The sequence below is a fragment of the Salvelinus namaycush genome, chromosome 20 (genome assembly GCF_016432855.1).
Source record: "Salvelinus namaycush isolate Seneca chromosome 20, SaNama_1.0, whole genome shotgun sequence".
NCBI classification, from domain to species: domain Eukaryota; kingdom Metazoa; phylum Chordata; class Actinopteri; order Salmoniformes; family Salmonidae; genus Salvelinus; species Salvelinus namaycush.
Window position 1 is genome coordinate 32327931 of NC_052326.1, and position 19171 is coordinate 32347101.

At 48.1% G+C, this 19171-nt stretch overlaps 1 protein-coding gene and 1 pseudogene across 1 annotated transcript; one reads left to right on the forward strand and one right to left on the reverse strand.

Moving 5' to 3' along the window:
* Positions 1–465: 465 nt before the first annotated feature.
* Positions 466–9646, forward strand: LOC120064765 (transmembrane protein 198-like). The gene is made up of 4 exons (XM_039015373.1): positions 466–607; positions 8002–8577; positions 8989–9137; positions 9497–9646. The coding sequence occupies exons 1-4, from the start codon at positions 466–468 to the stop codon at positions 9644–9646; spliced, it is 1017 nt and encodes a 338-aa protein (XP_038871301.1).
* A 4262-nt stretch (positions 9647–13908) lies between these two features.
* On the reverse strand, positions 13909–18352 carry LOC120064766 (annotated as a pseudogene).
* Between the last annotated feature and the right edge of the window lie 819 nt (positions 18353–19171).

Consider the following 19171-nt stretch of genomic DNA (forward strand, 5'->3'; position numbering starts at 1 on the left):
GGGTCAGAGGTCTGAATCAGGGGTGGAGGGGTGAGGAGGAGGGGGGGTTCTAGAGTGTCCTACATGCACTATGTTAAACTTGTGTCAGTTAGCATCAATGGAGTCTCGCAACTCACCACTTTGTGTTCTCTATTTTGTGGGTAAGATAGTGTTTGTTAACCTAGCCCTAGATTTAAAGTTGAGCCAAGACGCCTTCTCAGTCCTCTTTGCCAGTACTGTGCCCTAAAGTCTTAACAGAGACAAATAAATACTGTAAGCCACTTTATTGCATTGTGAGTTAACGCATTGTGATGGCCTGTGGTAATCTATGACCTACTCAGATATTTATCTTTCATGTTACAGGCACCCAAGCTGTTCTGATGAGCTTCAGATAACAGCACCACTCCTTATCCTTCAGTCCCAACCTTCCACCACCACCACCTCCTTGTCTCCCCGGTGGTCTGGTCGGTCGGAGGGAGCCCCAGTATGACAGACCCTAACGGGGCTGAAGGGGAGGGCCTGGCCGAGGTGAACGCCTGCAGCCTGGAGATCGAGAGGAAGTATGAGGTCATCCCTGCCGTCATCTGCTCCATGTGCTGCCTGTTCGGCATCATCTACTGCTTCATTGGTAAGGTCACCACGGGGTCAAGACCACAAGTCGTAACCCAACCACGTCACGTCAACGAGTAAACAAAATCTTCAATAACAAGGGCTGCATCCCAAATGGACCCCATTCCTTATAAGAGTGCACTACTTTTGACCAAGGCCCATGGTGCACAACTTTTGAACAGAGCCATATGTGGGGAATAGGGTGCCATTTGGGACGCAAACAATGTAATAGAGCAGGGGATAAGGAATGTGTATTCAGGCGTATCATATGTCTGCTAATGTGTTATACAGCAGGGTTCTCCCCAGGATTTTTTAACAAGGTGGTGCTGCTGATTTTTTAACACCTGTAACTGCCGTTTCCTGCAATCTACAGCAAAACAATAATCATATTAGGGTGTGGTGCCTGGCCTTAAATCATAACAAATAGAGTAAAACACACTTTATTTATTCATATTTTTCTCACCAAATCCAACTTAATAACCACAATTAATTCTTTCTCCTCTACACCGCCTCTCTTTTTAGTTTTAACTGCAGGGTCATTTATACAGCATTACACTGCTTACAGTCGATATTCTGTAATATTTATAGAGTTGCTGATGCCCTAGCCTCTGCAATTTAACTTTATCTTTAAGCCCTAACTTATCACCTGCATATTTCTCTACTGTTAGATTCCTCAGGCTATTGAATCTCCCCCCATTGAAGTGAAGTACAACTTTAAATAAGTATTGTTTTCTTTTCACCCCCCTCTCTCCCTCTCTCTACCCCTCTCCTCTCTCCTTCACCATTCCCTCTCTCTACCCCTCTCCTCTCTCTACCCCTCTCCTCTCTGCTTCACCATTCCCTCTCTCTACTCCTCTCCTCTCTCTACCCCTCTCCTCTCTGCTTCACCATTCCCTCTCTCTACCCCTCTCCTCTCTCCTTCTCCATTCCCTCTCTCTACCCCTCTCCTCTCTCCTTCACCATTCCCTCTCTCTACCCCTCTCCTCTCTCCTTCACCATTCCCTCTCTACCCCTCTCCTCTCTCCTTCACCATTCCCTCTCTACCCCTCTCCACTCTCCTTCACCATTCCCTCTCTCTACCCCTCTCCTCTCTCCTTCACCATTCCCTCTCTACCCCTCTCCACTCTCCTTCACCATTCCCTCTCTCTACCCCTCTCCTCTCTCCTTCACCATTCCCTCTCTCTACCCCTCTCCACTCTCCTTCACCATTCCCTCTCTTTACCCCTCTCCTCTCTCTACCCCTCTCCTCTCTCCTTCACCATTCCCTCTCTCTACCCCTCTCCTCTCTCCTTCACCATTCCCTCTCTCTACTCCTCTCCTCTCTCCTTCACAATTCCCTCTCTCTACCCCTCTCCTCTCTCTACCCCTCTCCTCTCTCCTTCACCATTCCCTCTCTCTACCCCTCTCCTCTCTCCTTCACCATTCCCTCTCTCTACCCCTCTCCTCTCTCCTTCACAATTCCCTCTCTCTACCCCTCTCCACTCTCTCCCAACATTCCCTCTCTCTACTTCTCTCCTCTCTCCCTCTCTACCTCTCTCTACCCCTCTCCACTCTCCTTCACCATTCCCTCTCTCTACCCCTCTCCACTCTCTCCCAACATTCCCTCTCTCTACTTCTCTCCTCTCTCCCTCTCTACCTCTCTCTACCCCTCTCCTCTCTCCTCCACCATTCCCTCTCTCTACCCCTCTCCTCTCTCCTTCACCATTCCCTCTCTCTACCCATCTCCTCTCTCTCACCATTCCCTCTCTCTACTTCTCTCCTCTATCCCTTTCTACCTCTCTCTACCCCTCTCTTCTCTCCTTCACCATTCCCTCTCTCTACCCCTCTCCACTCTCTCTCACCATTCCCTCTCTCTACTCCTCTCCTCTCTCCTTCACCATTCCCTCTCTACCCCTCTCCACTCTCCTTCACCATTCCCTCTCTCTACCCCTCTCCACTCTCCTTCACCATTCCCTCTCTCTACCCGTCTCCTCTCTCCTTCACCATTCCCTCTCTACCCCTCTCCACTCTCCTTCACCATTCCCTCTCTCTACCCCTCTCCTCTCTCTACCCCTCTCCACCTCTCTCTACCCCTCTCCTCTCTCCTTCACCATTCCCTCTCTCTACCCCTCTCCACTCTCTCTCACCATTCCCTCTCTCTACTTCTCTCCTCTCTACCTCTCTCTACCCCTCTCCTCTCTCCTTCACCATTCCCTCTCTCTACCCCTCTCCACTCTCCTTCACCATTCCCTCTCTCTACCCGTCTCCTCTCTCCTTCACCATTCCCTCTCTACCCCTCTCCACTCTCCTTCACCATTCCCTCTCTCTACCCCTCTCCTCTCTCTACCCCTCTCCACCTCTCTCTACCCCTCTCCTCTCTCCTTCACCATTCCCTCTCTCTACCCCTTTCCACTCTCTCACCATTCCCTCTCTCTACTTCTCTCCTCTCTACCTCTCTCTACCCCTCTCCTCTCTCCTTCACCATTCCCTCTCTCTACCCCTCTCCACTCTCCTTCACCATTCCCTCTCTACCCCTTTCCACTCTCCTTCACCATTCCCTCTCTCTACCCCTCTCCACTCTCCTTCACCATTCCCTCTCTCTACCCCTCTCCTCTCTCTACTCCTCTCCACCTCTCTCTACCCCTCTCCTCTCTCCTTCACCATTCCCTCTCTCTACCCCTCTCCACTCTCTCTCTACCCGTCTCCACTCTCCTTCACCATTCCCTCTCTCCTCTCTACCTCTCTCTACCCCTCTCCTCTCTCCTTCACCATTCCCTCTCTCTACCCCTCTCCACTCCCTCTCACCATTCCCTCTCTCTACTCCTCTCCTCTCTCTACCCCTATCCTCTCTCCTTCACCATTCCCTCTCTCTACCCCTCTCCTCTCTCCTTCACCATTCCCTCTCTCTACCCCTCTCCACTCTCTCTCACCATTCCCTCTCTCTACTCCTCTCCTCTCTCTACCACTCTCCTCTCTCCTTCACCATTCCCTCTCCCTTATCATTCCCTCTCTACCCCTCTCCTCTCTCCTTAACCATTCCCTCTCTCTACCCCTCTCCTCTCTCCTTAACCATTCCCTCTCTCTACCCCTCTCCTCTCTCCTTCTCCATTCCCTCTCTCTACCCGTCTCATCTCTCCTTCACCATTCCCTCTCTCTACCCCTCTCCTCTCTCCTTCACCATTCCCTCTCTCTACCCCTCTCCTCTCTCCTTCACCATTCCCTCTCTCTACCCCTCTCCTCTCTCCTTCTCCATTCCCTCTCTCTACCCCTCTCCTCTCTCCTTCACCATTCCCTCTCTCTACCCCTCTCCTCTCTCCTTCACCATTCCCTCTCTCTACCCCTCTCCTCTCTCCTTCACCATTCCCTCTCTCTACCCCTCTCCTCTCTCCTTCACCATTCCCTCTCTACCCCTCTCCTCTCTCCTTCACCATTCCCTCTCTACCCCTCTCCACTCTCCTTCACCATTCCCTCTCTCTACCCCTCTCCTCTCTCCTTCACCATTCCCTCTCGCTACCCCTCTCCTCTCTCCTTCTCCTTCACCATTCCCTCTCTCTACCCTTCTCCTCTCTCCTTCACCATTCCCTCTCTACCCCTCTCCACTCTCCTTCACCATTCCCTCTCTCTACCCCTCTCCTCTCTCTACCCCTCTCCTCTCTCCTTCACCATACCCTCTCTCTACCCCTCTCCTCTCTCCTTCACCATTCCCTCTCTCTACCCCTCTCCTCTCTCCTTCACAATTCCCTCTCTACCCCTCTCCACTCTCTCTCAACATCCCCTCTCTCTACTTCTCTCCTCTCTCCCTCTCTACCTCTCTCTACCCCTCTCCTCTCTCCTTCACCATTCCCTCTCTCTACCCCTCTCCTCTCTCCTTCACCATTCCCTCTCTCTACTTCTCTCCTCTCTCCCTTTCTACCTCTCTCTACCCCTCTCATCTCTCCTTCACCATTCCCTCTCTCTACCCCTCTCCACTCTCTCTCACCATTCCCTCTCTCTACTTCTCTCCTCTCTACCTCTCTCTACCCCTCTCCTCTCTCCTTCACCATTCCCTCTCTCTACCCCTCTCCACTCTCCTTCACCATTCCCTCTCTCTACCCGTCTCCTCTCTCCTTCACCATTCCCTCTCTACCCCTCTCCACTCTCCTTCACCATTCCCTCTCTCTACCCCTCTCCTCTCTCTACCCCTCTCCACCTCTCTCTACCCCTCTCCTCTCTCCTTCACCATTCCCTCTCTCTACCCCTCTCCACTCTCTCACCATTCCCTCTCTCTACTTCTCTCCTCTCTACCTCTCTCTACCCCTCTCCTCTCTCCTTCACCATTCCCTCTCTCTACCCCTCTCCACTCTCCTTCACCATTCCCTCTCTACCCCTTTCCACTCTCCTTCACCATTCCCTCTCTCTACCCCTCTCCACTCTCCTTCACCATTCCCTCTCTCTACCCCTCTCCTCTCTCTACTCCTCTCCACCTCTCTCTACCCCTCTCCTCTCTCCTTCACCATTCCCTCTCTCTACCCCTCTCCACTCTCTCTCTACCCGTCTCCTCTCTCCTTCACCATTCCCTCTCTCCTCTCTACCTCTCTCTACCCCTCTCCTCTCTCCTTCACCATTCCCTCTCTCTACCCCTCTCCACTCCCTCTCACCATTCCCTCTCTCTACTCCTCTCCTCTCTCTACCCCTATCCTCTCTCCTTCACCATTCCCTCTCTCTACCCCTCTCCTCTCTCCTTCACCATTCCCTCTCTCTACCCCTCTCCACTCTCTCTCACCATTCCCTCTCTCTACTCCTCTCCTCTCTCTACCACTCTCCTCTCTCCTTCACCATTCCCTCTCCCTTATCATTCCCTCTCTACCCCTCTCCTCTCTCCTTAACCATTCCCTCTCTCTACCCCTCTCCTCTCTCCTTAACCATTCCCTCTCTCTACCCCTCTCCTCTCTCCTTCTCCATTCCCTCTCTCTACCCGTCTCATCTCTCCTTCACCATTCACTCTCTCTACCCCTCTCCTCTCTCCTTCACCATTCCCTCTCTCTACCCCTCTCCTCTCTCCTTCACCATTCCCTCTCTCTACTCCTCTCCTCTCTGCTCCACCATTCCCTCTCTCTACCCCTCTCCTCTCTCCTTCTCCATTCCCTCTCTCTACCCCTCTCCTCTCTCCTTCACCATTCCCTCTCTCTACCCCTCTCATCTCTCCTTCACCATTCCCTCTCTCTACCCCTCTCCTCTCTCCTTCACCATTCCCTCTCTACCCCTCTCCTCTCTCCTTCACCATTCCCTCTCTACCCCTCTCCACTCTCCTTCACCATTCCCTCTCTCTACCCCTCTCCTCTCTCCTTCACCATTCCCTCTCGCTACCCCTCTCCTCTCTCCTTCTCCTTCACCATTCCCTCTCTCTACCCTTCTCCTCTCTCCTTCACCATTCCCTCTCTACCCCTCTCCACTCTCCTTCACCATTCCCTCTCTCTACCCCTCTCCTCTCTCTACCCCTCTCCTCTCTCCTTCACCATACCCTCTCTCTACCCCTCTCCTCTCTCCTTCACCATTCCCTCTCTCTACCCCTCTCCTCTCTCCTTCACAATTCCCTCTCTACCCCTCTCCACTCTCTCTCAACATCCCCTCTCTCTACTTCTCTCCTCTCTCCCTCTCTACCTCTCTCTACCCCTCTCCTCTCTCCTTCACCATTCCCTCTCTCTACCCCTCTCCTCTCTCCTTCACCATTCCCTCTCTCTACTTCTCTCCTCTCTCCCTTTCTACCTCTCTCTACCCCTCTCATCTCTCCTTCACCATTCCCTCTCTCTACCCCTCTCCACTCTCTCTCACTATTTCCTCTCTCTACTCCTCTCCTCTCTCTACCCCTCTCCTCTCTCCTTCACCATTCCCTCTCTACCCCTCTCCACTCTCCTTCACCATTCCCTCTCTCTACCCCTCTCCTCTCTCTACCCCTCTCCTCTCTCCTTCACCATACCCTCTCTCTACCCCTCTCCTCTCTCCTTCACCATTCCCTCTCTCTACCCCTCTCCTCTCTCCTTCACAATTCCCTCTCTACCCCTCTCCACTCTCTCTCAACATCCCCTCTCTCTACTTCTCTCCTCTCTCCCTCTCTACCTCTCTCTACCCCTCTCCTCTCTCCTTCACCATTCCCTCTCTCTACCCCTCTCCTCTCTCCTTCACCATTCCCTCTCTCTACTTCTCTCCTCTCTCCCTTTCTACCTCTCTCTACCCCTCTCATCTCTCCTTCACCATTCCCTCTCTCTACCCCTCTCCACTCTCTCTCACTATTTCCTCTCTCTACTCCTCTCCTCTCTCTACCCCTCTCCTCTCTCCTTCACCATTCCCTCTCTCTACCCCTCTCCTCTCTCCTTAACCATTCCCTCTCTCTACCCCTCTCCTCTCTCCTTCACCATTCCCTCTCTCTACCCCTCTCCACTCTCTCTCACCATTCCCTCTCTACCCCTCTCCTCTCTCCTTCCCATTTCCCTCTCTCTACCCCTCTCCTCTCTCCTTCACCATTCCCTCTCTCTACCCCTCTCCTCTCTCCGTCACCATTCCCTCTCTCTACCCCTCTCCACTCTCTCTCACCATTCCCTCTCTCTACTCCTCTCCTCTCTCTACCCCTCTCCTCTCTCCTTCACCATTCCCACTCTCACCATTCCCTCTCTCTACTCCTCTCCTCTCTCTACCCCTCTCCTCCTTCACCATTCCCTCTCTCTACCCCTCTCCACTCTCTCTCACCATTCCCTCTCTCTACCCCTCTCCACTCTCTCTCACCATTCCCTCTCTCTACTCCTCTCCTCTCTCTACCCCTCTCCACTCTCTCTCACCATTCCCTCTCTCTACTTCTCTCCTCTCTCCCTCTCTACCTCTCTCTACCCCTCTCCTCTCTCCACCATTCCCTCTCTCTACCCCTCTCCACTCTCCTTCACCATTCCCTCTCTCTACCCCTCTCCACTCTCTCTCACCATTCCCTCTCTCTACTCCTCTCCTCTCTCTACCCCTCTCCTCTCTCTTTCACCATTCCCTCTCTCTACCCCTCTCCTCTCTCCTTCACCATTCCCTCTCCCTTACCATTCCCTCTCTACCTCTCTCCTTAACCATTCCCTCTCTCTACCCCTCTCCTCTCTCCTTCACCATTCCCTCTCTCTACCCCTCCACTCTCTCTCACCATTCCCTCTCTACCCCTCTCCTCTCTCCTTCACCATTCCCTCTCTCTACCCCTCTCCACTCTCTCTCACCATTCCCTCTCTCTACTCCTCTCCTCTCTCTACCCCTCTCCTCTCTCCTTCACCATTCCCTCTCTCTACCCCTCTCCTCTCTCCTTCACCATTCCCTCTCTAAACTCCTCTCCTCTCTCCCTCTCTACCTCTCTCTACTTCTCTCCTCTCTCCCTCTCTACCCCGCTCCACTCTCTCTCACATTTCCCTCTTCACCTCTCTTCTCTCCCAGGATATCGCTGCTTCAAGGCGGTCATGTTCCTGTCGGGCCTGATGTTCGGCTCTGTCATAATCTTCCTGTTGTGCCACAAGGAGCGGGTGCTGGACACCCAGCTGAGTGTGGAGGCCTCGGCGGGTATCGGCCTGGGCATCGGCCTGCTGTGTGGCCTGGTCACCATGCTGGTTCGCTCCGTGGGTCTCTTCATGACGGGTCTGTTACTGGGCCTGCTACTTGCCCTCGCCACGCTGCTGGTCACCCACCAGTTCTACACACCCACCACCGTCTGGGTGCCCCTAGGGGTGCTGCTGGGCACTGGCATGCTGTTCGCCGTGCTCACCCTACAGTGGCAGAAGCTCTTCACCGTGTTGTCTACATCTGTGTTCGGGGCGGCCATCATGACGGTGTGCGCCGACTACTTTGTGGAGATGCTGGCGCTGGTCAGACACGCGTATCAGTGCTTGAGGCTGTCACCGGCGCCGTCGCTCTGCTGGTACAGCTGGGTGATCGTGGGTATCTGGCCGGCACTCAGCTTCATGGGGGTGCTGGTGCAGTGGAAGCTGACGACGGTGGGGTTCTCACACACTGAGGGTAAGCATCATAGAATTCCATATAGATGTATGGGAGGTAGAGGAAGCTGTTTGTAGAGTATGATGCATCTGTATATCTCAATATGGGTTATATTATGTTCTCTTCACTGCTACAATGGTTTTATGGTATTAGAGAACATTGTTCTGGTATTGAAACAAAACAGATTGTCTCCCAAGTCAGCTGTTTATATTACATTTCAGGTGATTTAAGAATGTCAAATTTTGTATGAATGTAATTCTGTAGAATTACTAAGAAATGACTCAGAGTAAACACACCGCTCTCCTCTGGCTCTCATCTCTCTCATATCTCTCTCTCATATCTCTCTCTCATATCTCTCTCTCATATCTCTCTCTCATATCTCTCTCTCATATCTCTCTCTCATATCTCTCTCTCATATCTCTCTCATCTCAGTCATCATCAGCAGGAGGCAGAAGCGGGTCCAGTTGATGCGGATCAGACAGAAAGATGTCAAGAAGCGCCAGCAGAACAGTGGGCAGGAGGGCACATACCGTCGCAAGCCCACCCCTGTCAAACGCTATGCCGGAGACCTGCTGGCACCGGTCAGTCTCTCTCTCTCTCTCTCACACACACACACACACACACACACACACACACACACACACACACACAACAGAGGAGGCTGGTGGGAGGGGCTATAGGAGGATGGGCTCATTGTAATGGCTGGAATGGAATAAATGCAACAGAGTCAAAAATGTTGTTTTTATGTGTTTGATACAGTTCCATTGATTCCATTCCAGACATTACAATGAGCCTCCTATAGCTCCTCCCACCAGCCTCCTCTGACACACACACTCTATTCTATTTGAATTCCAACATGTAGAACCCATTCCTAGGTTGATTCTGATTATATTCCCTCTCTCCTCTCTTCTTCCCCTCTCTCCTTTATTCCTTCTCTCAGAGCTACCTGCAGAGTCTTAGGGACAGACAGATGGGCACAGGCAACTCCCTCAGCAGCCTGGGCACTACCAACCACACAATAATCGACTTTGACTACGAGACAAGCTCCACCGTACCCCTCACCATCACCACACCTGTCAACAGGGTCTGACGCACCGAGGGACAAACGGGGGACGACTCGCTTGTTTCTTGTCCCCCCTCCATAGTCCTCCTCCCTATGTAGTGTACTGTTGACCCTATAGACAATGTGAGAGTCTATTGAACAATGGACGTTCCTTACATTGACTTGGAAAAGGGCCTTGAATGCTGTCCAAGTGAAGATCAAAGCACACCTCCAGTGTACTGTACTGTACCTCGTTTGGAATGGCAGACTGGAAGGCAATTGAATGGTTCCTCAATCTGTGAGCTGTTCCCTGAGAGTGGTTGGTGTTTGGCCCCCCGTTTGATGTGTGCTGTAATCACTCTTTCAATAGACTGGGCTTGTGTGGCCTCTCCCTGTGTTGTCTGCTCTGAGCGGTGGCAGGTCCATGTGAAAAGTCTGAAGGCAGCTTCTGCTAGAGAGAAACAAACAGAAAGCGAGAGCACTGAAATGCTATGGGGTTAGGACAGAGCAGAGTACACAGTCAGAAGAAGGAGCAGAAATGATCTCATCTAACTTCTGAGGTCGTATACTTTCTCTGGTGCCATTATGTGATTGTTTGATTACATGTGGGAGAAATCACTTGACTGATGAAAACAGACTTGTTTTTGCTGTTCAGAAAGCAATACTGGGAATGGAAATGGCCATGAATAGCACGAGAGCTACCTCCTCGAAGTGATTTCAACTTTTATAATTGGAGTTAACTGTGCTTTAATGACTTGAAATTAACCAGTTGTGTGTAAACTCGGGTCAACCGCCTCACAGAACAGGACACCAGCTGATGTTGACAAGGCACTGTGACGGGACAAAGAAGAGGACATTTCGAGATACATTTCTCTGACCAGTGTTTTCTGTCTGTGTGAGTGTGTGTGCGTTTGTAATGTTAACGTGTGTGTATTGCTGTTTACTTGTCCCTTTTTCGAAGTAACTGCCTGTAGAGTGCAGTAGGTTCAGGTCCAGAGAGATACACGGCAGCCATTTTGTGCCTAAATACAATGGAGATTACATGGGCAACTGTTACAAGTGACATTTACGTTTGTTTTCATTGGAACTGCAGTGCCTTTTTTAGCGGTAGCAATACTGCAATACTATACAATGTTTCAAACCATACTTGGTTATGCCAGTTATTTTTGAGCAGTAGCTTGTTTTCATTACAATTTCTAGGCAGTTTTACCTGTGTAGTACCTGTATTCAGCAATGTATATGAACAATAACATTGAAGGAATGTGTAAGGAATTATCAGTGTTTTTAAAATTGTAATTTACTTTTGTTTTAGAATTTTAGAGGGACAGTAGGCCTACTCTCACTCAGTACTCTCAACTCTTCTGAATCTGTACAGAATTGTCAATAGGAAATTGAAAGATAAACCATTAAATTAGTTTAAAAACAAAAGCTGTCTGAGTCATTTGTCTGAGGCTAAATGGCTCTATTTTCCCTCGCTGGTCACCTAGCAACATCAGCTGCCAAATTCTGCCTTGGAATCAGAAACACAGAGGGTCTTGAAGGCAACAAATGGGGGTGATTTCCTGCTCCCTGATTGGTTTAAGCAGTGGTGTTGCTGTGGCAGCTCCGAACTTTAGCAGCCCACAAGTATCATGCATGAAAGCACATGGCTCTCGTCATAGGCTATTTTGACCTTAAAGATTTCGCTAATCTTGGTGTCTCTGTTGTTCATTAGCCATTGCAATGAGATCAGAGTAGGTTTACATCATAAAGGAAACAAGGCCTGTTTTATTGTTGACTGTCATGACTAATTTGCACAACTATATCTTAGATGAAAAAAGTAATTGCATACATATATTCTGAACAAATTTTTTTTTTTAAAGTGCTGGTCCCATGTTTCATGAGCTTACATTTTTTTTCATTTAACTAAGCAAGTCAGTTAAGAACCCATTCTTATTTACATTGACAGCCTACACCGGCCAAACCCGGACGACGCTGGGCCAATTGTGTGCCGCCCTATGGGACTCCCAATCACGGCCGGTTGTGATACAGCCTGGATTCGAACCAGGGTGTCTGTAGTGACGCCTCTAGCACTGAGATGCAGTGCCTTACGCGCCACTCGAGATCCCAGACATTTGCCATACTCACAAAAAGCTTTTTTTCTCTCAAATGTTGTCCACAAATTTGTTTACATCCCTGTTACTGAGCATTTTCTCATTTGCCAATATAATCCATCCACCTGACAGGTGTGGCATATCGAGAAGCTGATTAAACAGCATGATCATTACACAGATTAATCTTGTGCTGGGGACAATTAAAGGCCACTCTAAAATGTGCAGTTTTGTCACACAACACAATGCCACAGACGTCTCAAGTTTTGACGGAGCGTGCAATTGGCATGCTGACTGCCGGAATGTCCATCAGAGCTGTTGTCGGAGAATTTAATGTTAGTTCCTCTACCAATGTCGTTTTAGAGAATTTGGCAGTGCCTCCAACCGGCCTCACAACCCCAGACCACCTGTAACCATGTCAGCCCAGGACCTCCACATCCGGCTTCTTCTCCTGCGGGATCGTCTGAGACCAGCCATCCGGACATCTGATGAAACTGTGGGTTTGCACAACAGAAAAAATGTCTGCACAAACTGTCGGAAACCGTCTCAGGGAAGCTCATCTGCATGCTCGTTGTCCTCACCAGGGTCTTGACCTTTCTGCAGGTTGCCGTCGTAATCGACTGCAGTGGGCAAATGGTCACCTTCGATGGCCACTGGCACGCTGGAGAAGTGTGCTCTTCATGGATGAATCCCGGTTTCAACTATACCGAGCAGACGGCGTGTATGTCGTCATGTGGGTGAGCGGTTTGCTGATGTGAACAGAGTGCCCCATGATGGCGGTGGGGATATGGTATGGGCAGGCATAAGCTACAGACAACAAACACAATAGCATTTTATCGATGGCAATTTGAATGCACAGAGATACCGTGACAAGATTCTGAGGCCCATTGTCGTGCCATTCATCCGCCGCCATCACCTCATGTTTCAGCATTATAATGCACAGCCCCATGTCGTAAGGATCTGTATTCTGTACACAATTCCTGGTAGCTGAAAATGTCCCAGGCCTGCATACTCACCAGACATGTCACCCATTGAGCATGTTTGGGATGCTTTGGATCGATGTGTACAACATTGTGTTCCAGTTCCTGCCAATATCCAGCAACTTCGCACAGCCATTGAAGAGGAGTGGGACAACATTCCACAGGCCACAATCAACAGCCTGATCAACTCTATGTGAAGGAGATGTGTCACGCTGCATGAGGCAAACAGTGGTCACACCAGATACTGACTGGTTTTCTGATCCACGCCCCTACCTTTTTTTTAAGGTATCTGTGACCAACAAATGCATATCTGTATTCTCAGTCATGTGAAATCCATAGATTAGGGCCTAATGAAATTATTTCAATTGGCTGATTTCCTTCTATGAACTGTAACTCAGTAAAACCTTTGAAATTGTTGCATGTTGCATTTATATTTTTGTTCAGTGTACAAAAATTATTTTGAAATGGTAGGCCTATACACTGAAATGTGAATTCCCTTGAGCTTGTATGAGCCACATCAATAAGCATGATGAGGTTCAACAGCGACATTAGTACACAATTATAAACCCATTATAAAATGTAGACCTGTGAAAGCTGGTGTCTGAACACCAATAGTATCATGCTTCTCTTTGTGGGCAGTGATAAAATATACACACCATAGTCCTAGAAATGCATAACATGACGACAATAAACTCACAAATACTTTTTCAGACCCGTCCACAGTATCTGCAAGTGAAACGTCAAAAGAAAACGAGAAGTTTCTAACTGGAACACCGTTGAAATCAGTACACATACTGAAAAGAGGACACACAACAACTGAATAATCCAATCCACATCTGTGGTGAGGGAGAAAATGGCCCCCCTGGAATGCCCCCTAAGATCATAACAAATAGCCTCTCCACACACACAGTCTGATCTAAGCCTAACACGTTTGGGCTGTTGGAAGAAAAGAGCAGATGAATACAGCTGGAGGTCCTGCTTGTGTTTGATGGAAACAGAGAGCTAGGCCATAAGGATATGAACAAACCCAGCAGGTTACTGCTCCAGAACTAGAAAAACATTTTACTTATGTGGGATGACACTCAATACGCAACCTGATAAAAGTTATTGTGTTTCAAGAATAATTAATTTGATATAACATTTCAGTTTTATGTACTTTGACTGTACCTAACTCAATCCTCACTTGAAATCATGTACCAGTACATGGCGATATGTTTATATGGTTTCCAGACACCTCACAGTGTGAACACAATGTTATCACAGTGTGGTTGTGGTTGCTGTTGTGGTTCCCTGAACTGTTAATTGAGCAGACATCACACAAGCACCCTATCAAGGCTTATGGTGTCTGCTTCCCCCTAGTGTCTTGCTCCTAACAGTGTATCCAGCGTTCACTCTTGCTGAGTGGATAGCCTTTGTCTACGCTCAGTAGACTGTTCACACGCCAGTACTTGTCTCTCTTGAAGAAGTAGATTTTTCCATTGGTCCAGGTAAAGGCAGCATCAGGGCTGGAGGGCACCCCATTGAAGAGGTTAGACAAGGGTTTGAGGTACACGTTGAGGTTACTGGAGCGCAGCTCATCCCACTGCCAATACCCTGTACCCTGAGGAGATGGACAACAGAGGACAAAGATGATTAGTACAAACGTTTTTTAAGGTGGTTATTTGGCATATTCATCACATTCAAGCGGGTAAAAATGCTAAGGCTTCAGTTGTTATCATTAATCTATTATCACAACTTACTGAAACCATAAAGCTCAGTTGTCATTTGTAACAATGTTGAGTTTACTGGTTAAAAAGTATAGATATTATTGTGCTGTGTTGTGTTCAACTACCTTGAAAAACACCAGCTTCTTATTCTTCTCTTAGTACAAAGCGGCATCAATATTAGGTGGGAGGCGTTTCAGCTCTTTGGGATACCCGTAGTCCAAGAGAAAACTGGTATATCTCCACACTTTATCACCTGTAGTCAGAACCAGTTTTGGTGAGTAGGCTGAAATTAAGTGAGATTAACAGTAACACATTCACACATTCTGGGCCGGATCACTGTCAGTCAATCACTGTCAAGTAATTTAACACAAGTATTACACAGTTCATACTATCAGTCTTTCTTTAAAAATCATCTCAATTTACCTAATTTGTTCATCAAAAACATTATACTTTTTAAAGTCGAGAAAATATTGTACCTTTAAAAAAGTATGTTTTGTTGGTTCTCTGAGAGTAAACGGCTGCGTTCAGGTTCCCAGGCAGTCCCATCCACAGCTGGTCGATCTTCATGGGTGCATTGTGCCCTATGTCAGAGACCGTCCACACATAATCACCACTGAAGGCAAATGTCTTCCTCCATGGACCTGATGAGAAAGAGGGGCATGAAATAGAACACTGAAGGTCCAATCAGAGTGTGATGTCAACCTGTCATATCCCATCTTCAGTTCCAATGAAGAGAGTAAAATAAGGTTAGCTGGCTTTATCAGAGTAAGAAATATTGCTTCAATCTTTCTTGACTAGTGGAAGGCAAAACTTGGTGAGACAAAAATAAGCACTTCCAAAGGAGACTGCTCTTGAATGTATATCGCTGGCCAGTATTGTGCGCAGACAGCTTACCCAACATGATGGCTTCCAGCCTGACGGTGCAGGGGTCTGGGATGTCTCCCTCAGCATCAGGGAGGCTGTCTGTGGGGAGTGTCACTGTGGGCTCAACTGGAACACTTGTACCATGTTTACCTAAGACAGACATAATTGGTGGAAGGTATTATTAGACTTAGAGGATAAAAGCATTATATGTGACATTTGAGCCCTATTGTAATAATAAAGTATTCTGATAAGGAGGTACTACTGTGTATGGAAAACCAGCAGGTCAGAAAATCCTCAGGTCAAACTCAGGCTCCACTCACCATACATAGCTTGGATGCCTTTTACGTCATCGGGATGCAGATGGAAGTTGCTACGGTAACCAGTGTAAAGAGGGGCCATCAGAGCACTTCTGTATTGCGAGTGGCCTAAGCCCAGGGTGTGGCCTATCTCATGGGCAGCGATGATACGCAGGTTAGTGCCGTAAAACATGCCCTCGGTCCAAAACTCATCCTCGTCAAAATGAACAATCCCTGACTGGGTGTTCAGCATGGGCCAGCAAGTGACCTACAGATTTAAAATATTTTATATTCCAATGGCAATTAGGGTTACTCCTATTGTGTGTGTGTTAGGCTATTGTTACTCCAACCCAATTGTATCCGGCCCATAGGCAGACTCACCCCTCCCGTCAAAAGGCACGGCACAAGTGGCATCTTTCGCGTGGAATGAGATCCTGATGTCAGCTCGTCCATACTCAACCTCTCGGAAGCTCAGGGAAGCCACATCGCTCCAATACTTAAATGCAGAGCGGATGGCCCTCTTTGTCTCACTCTTCGGCATGTCTGGAGTGTAGTTGTAGATGCACCAGGTCAGGCTTCTCTTGCGCCAGTAGCCTACAGTAGAGACAAAAAACATGCATTTTACTACAAACACGTCTAGACGAGAAACTACAAGTGTGTAAGTGAAGATTATTTTTATTAGATGAGGATTATTATTATAATTTAATGTGCATAGTATCTCCCAAAGTTTTAAGTCCCGATCAACCATCTGGGAAACACTGGTCCATCCCACCCCCACATACAATATCCTGTCCACATGTTTTCACTCACCCAGCACTCTGTACTTGAGGGTTTTCTGATTGAAGGGGTCCTCTATGCCACAGCGAGACTGTCTCATCATCTCTAGGGTGGCCTTGTCAATCACTCCAGTGACAGGCAGGTCTGTCACCCTCTGGAATACCCTAGGGAAAGGAAGGACTGAAAGCTCCAATAGCAGATACAGCATGTGTGTAGTGTAAATGTAAGGCAAGGAAACATTTCCTTCCAATGGGAAATGTTATGCTAAAGAATTGCATTGATTGTAGTACATGTATCAATGTGACTTGCAAAAAGCTATACAATAGAGCTGTGTTTGGATCTGTATTCATAAAGGGGCATTTAGAGTAAGTGTGTTCAGATTTGTTGTGTTGGGGAAGAGGAATCACACATTGCCATGAAGAATTACACGTGTAAGTTGTTGTTGTGTTCATAGAATATAGTTTGTGTTGCTGTGGATCTACTTTACCTGAGTGCCTCAATTACAGCTTCTCTCTGGAAGCCCTGGTTCTGAGGATCCAGTGAAGTGTGCAGATAGCCATACTTCATCAGGTACGCCTGGTAACACAATAACCACAGTGGGATACAAGAGTTAACTTGAGAAGTTTCAAAGTGATATTATTCACCTCTAACATTATGAATGACAACAGCCACAAGAGAAACCAATGCTGATTTAGTTGCAGTCTACCAGAAAGACTGTAAAAGCCACAGGTTGTACATATGGCACTTTGCATCATACATGGTCCAGTTCAGATAAAGTTTGTATTATGACAATAATACACAGTATTCAGAAGTTGCACTGCAATTAAAATAATGGAGAAAGATACACTGCTATAAAAGCCTCCACTCTTCTGGGTAGGCTTTCCATTAGATGTTGGAACATTGCTGTGGGGACTTGCTTCCATTCAGCCACAAGTGCATTAGTGATGTTGGGCACTGATATTGGGCCATTAGGTGTGGCTCGCAGTCAGTGTTCCAATTCATCCCAAAGGTGTTCGATGGGGTTGAGGTCAGGGCTCTGTGCAGGCCAGTCAAGTTCTTCCACACCGATCTCAACAAATAATTTCTGTATGGACCTCGCTTTGTGCACGGGGGCATTGTCATGCTGAAACAGGAAAGGGCCTTCCCCAAACTGTTTCCACAAAGTTGGAAGCACAGAATCGTCTAGAATGTCACTGTATGCTATAGCGTTAAGATTTCCCTCCACTGGAACTAAGGGGCCTAGCCCGAACCGTGAAAAACAGCCCTGGACTATGCATTGGGGCAGGTATCGTTCTCCTGGCAACAGCCGGATGATGAATCGTGGTTCATCACACTTTCCACTGCTCCAGAGTCTAATGGTCGCGAGTTTTACACCACTCCAGCAAACGCTTGGCATTGCGCATGGTTATCGTAGGCTTGTGTGTGGTTGCTCAGCCATGGAAACCCATTTCATGAAGCTCCAGGCGAACAGTTCTTGTGCTGACATTGCTTCCAGAGGCAGTTTGGAACTCAGTAGTGAGTGTTGCAACCGATGACAGACAATTTTTATTCGCTTCAGCACTCAGTGGTCCCATTTTATGAGCTTGTTTGGCCTACAACTTTGCGACTGAGCCATTGTTGCTCCTAGACGTTTCCACTTCACAATGTCAGCATTTACAGTTGACTGGGGAAGCTCTAGCAGGGCAGAAATTTGACGAACTGACTTGTTAGAAAGGTGGCATCCTATTCTGGTGCCATGTTGAAAGTCACTGAGCTCTTCAGTAAGGCCATTCTACTGCCAATGTTTGTCTATGGAAATTGCATGGCTGTGTGCTCGATTTGATACACCTGTCAACAACAGGTGTGGCTGAAATAGCCAAATCCACTCATTTGAAGGGGTGTCCACATACTTTTGTGTATTTAGTGTATATTATAATACATTTGAAAGAAGCTGGTAAATTCCTACCGTTGCTTCAGGGACCTCCATCCTCCTGTCCATCACTCCTGTCATTACGCACTGCACGATAGCCATGAGCACTGTCATCTGCTGAAGGTCACCCATTTCGCCAAAGTTCTACACAGGAAAAACAGCTGTAAATGTTAGGAAAGCCAAGCAAATATGAGGTTCGTAACAGACTTTGCAGGATGCTCTTGTCTTAAATACTTTGAAAAATATCTATTTATCAAACATCTTTAGGGAGAAAAAATGATTTGTCCGTCACTGTTATCCGTTACTCTACCAAAACTTTACTCTACTGGTTTTCTTCCGTGTGTTCTGGTGTTTTATAACTCAAGTGCCGATTGAGTCAGCCCCAACCCACTGTGATGACCCATCTCTGAGGAATTGGCCAAGAGCAACGGACAAAAGAGAATTTCACTTTGAACCCGTAAAATGATCTAGCTGTCGATCATTTTTTGACTCTCTCACACACTCCCATGTGCCTCCTCCTTCTCATGAAGGACACACAGGTAGGAGACTTCAGCCTATAGGCCTATATTTCCCCAGTACCTACAGGATTTTTTTCTACGTTTCCAGCAACTCCAAATGTGACTTAGGCCTACATTGTTGATTTTTTGTTGTTGTTGTAAGTTCCTGATAATTGTTTCCTCCACGGGGACACCGCAGGGAGCTACAAGCTTAAGGCATGAGAGAAAATGGCAACGTTTCACATCAATTCCCGACAGTGCTCACCACATGTAGGCTAATACTTACCACGTCAATGGCAGAAAGGAGTTGTAACACTGCAAAATTGGTCACTAAGCAAAGATTTTCCATAATACAGTAATGCCCAAGCCCAACCAACTGTGTCAGCCAGGTGTCAGTCACTATGTGGTGGTATAACCTTGCAGCAGTAGGATCAGGATGTGATAGTGATGGCAT

Bases quoted from the DNA above. Each gene is read 5' to 3' on its own strand.
- LOC120064765 (XM_039015373.1), top strand. From the start codon at position 466: ATGACAGACCCTAACGGGGCTGAAGGGGAGGGCCTGGCCGAGGTGAAC. The intron at 608-8,001 runs GTAAGGTCACCA...CTTCTCTCCCAG, and splicing joins CATCATCTACTGCTTCATTG to GATATCGCTGCTTCAAGGCG. The intron at 8,578-8,988 runs GTAAGCATCATA...CTCTCATCTCAG, and splicing joins GGGGTTCTCACACACTGAGG to TCATCATCAGCAGGAGGCAG.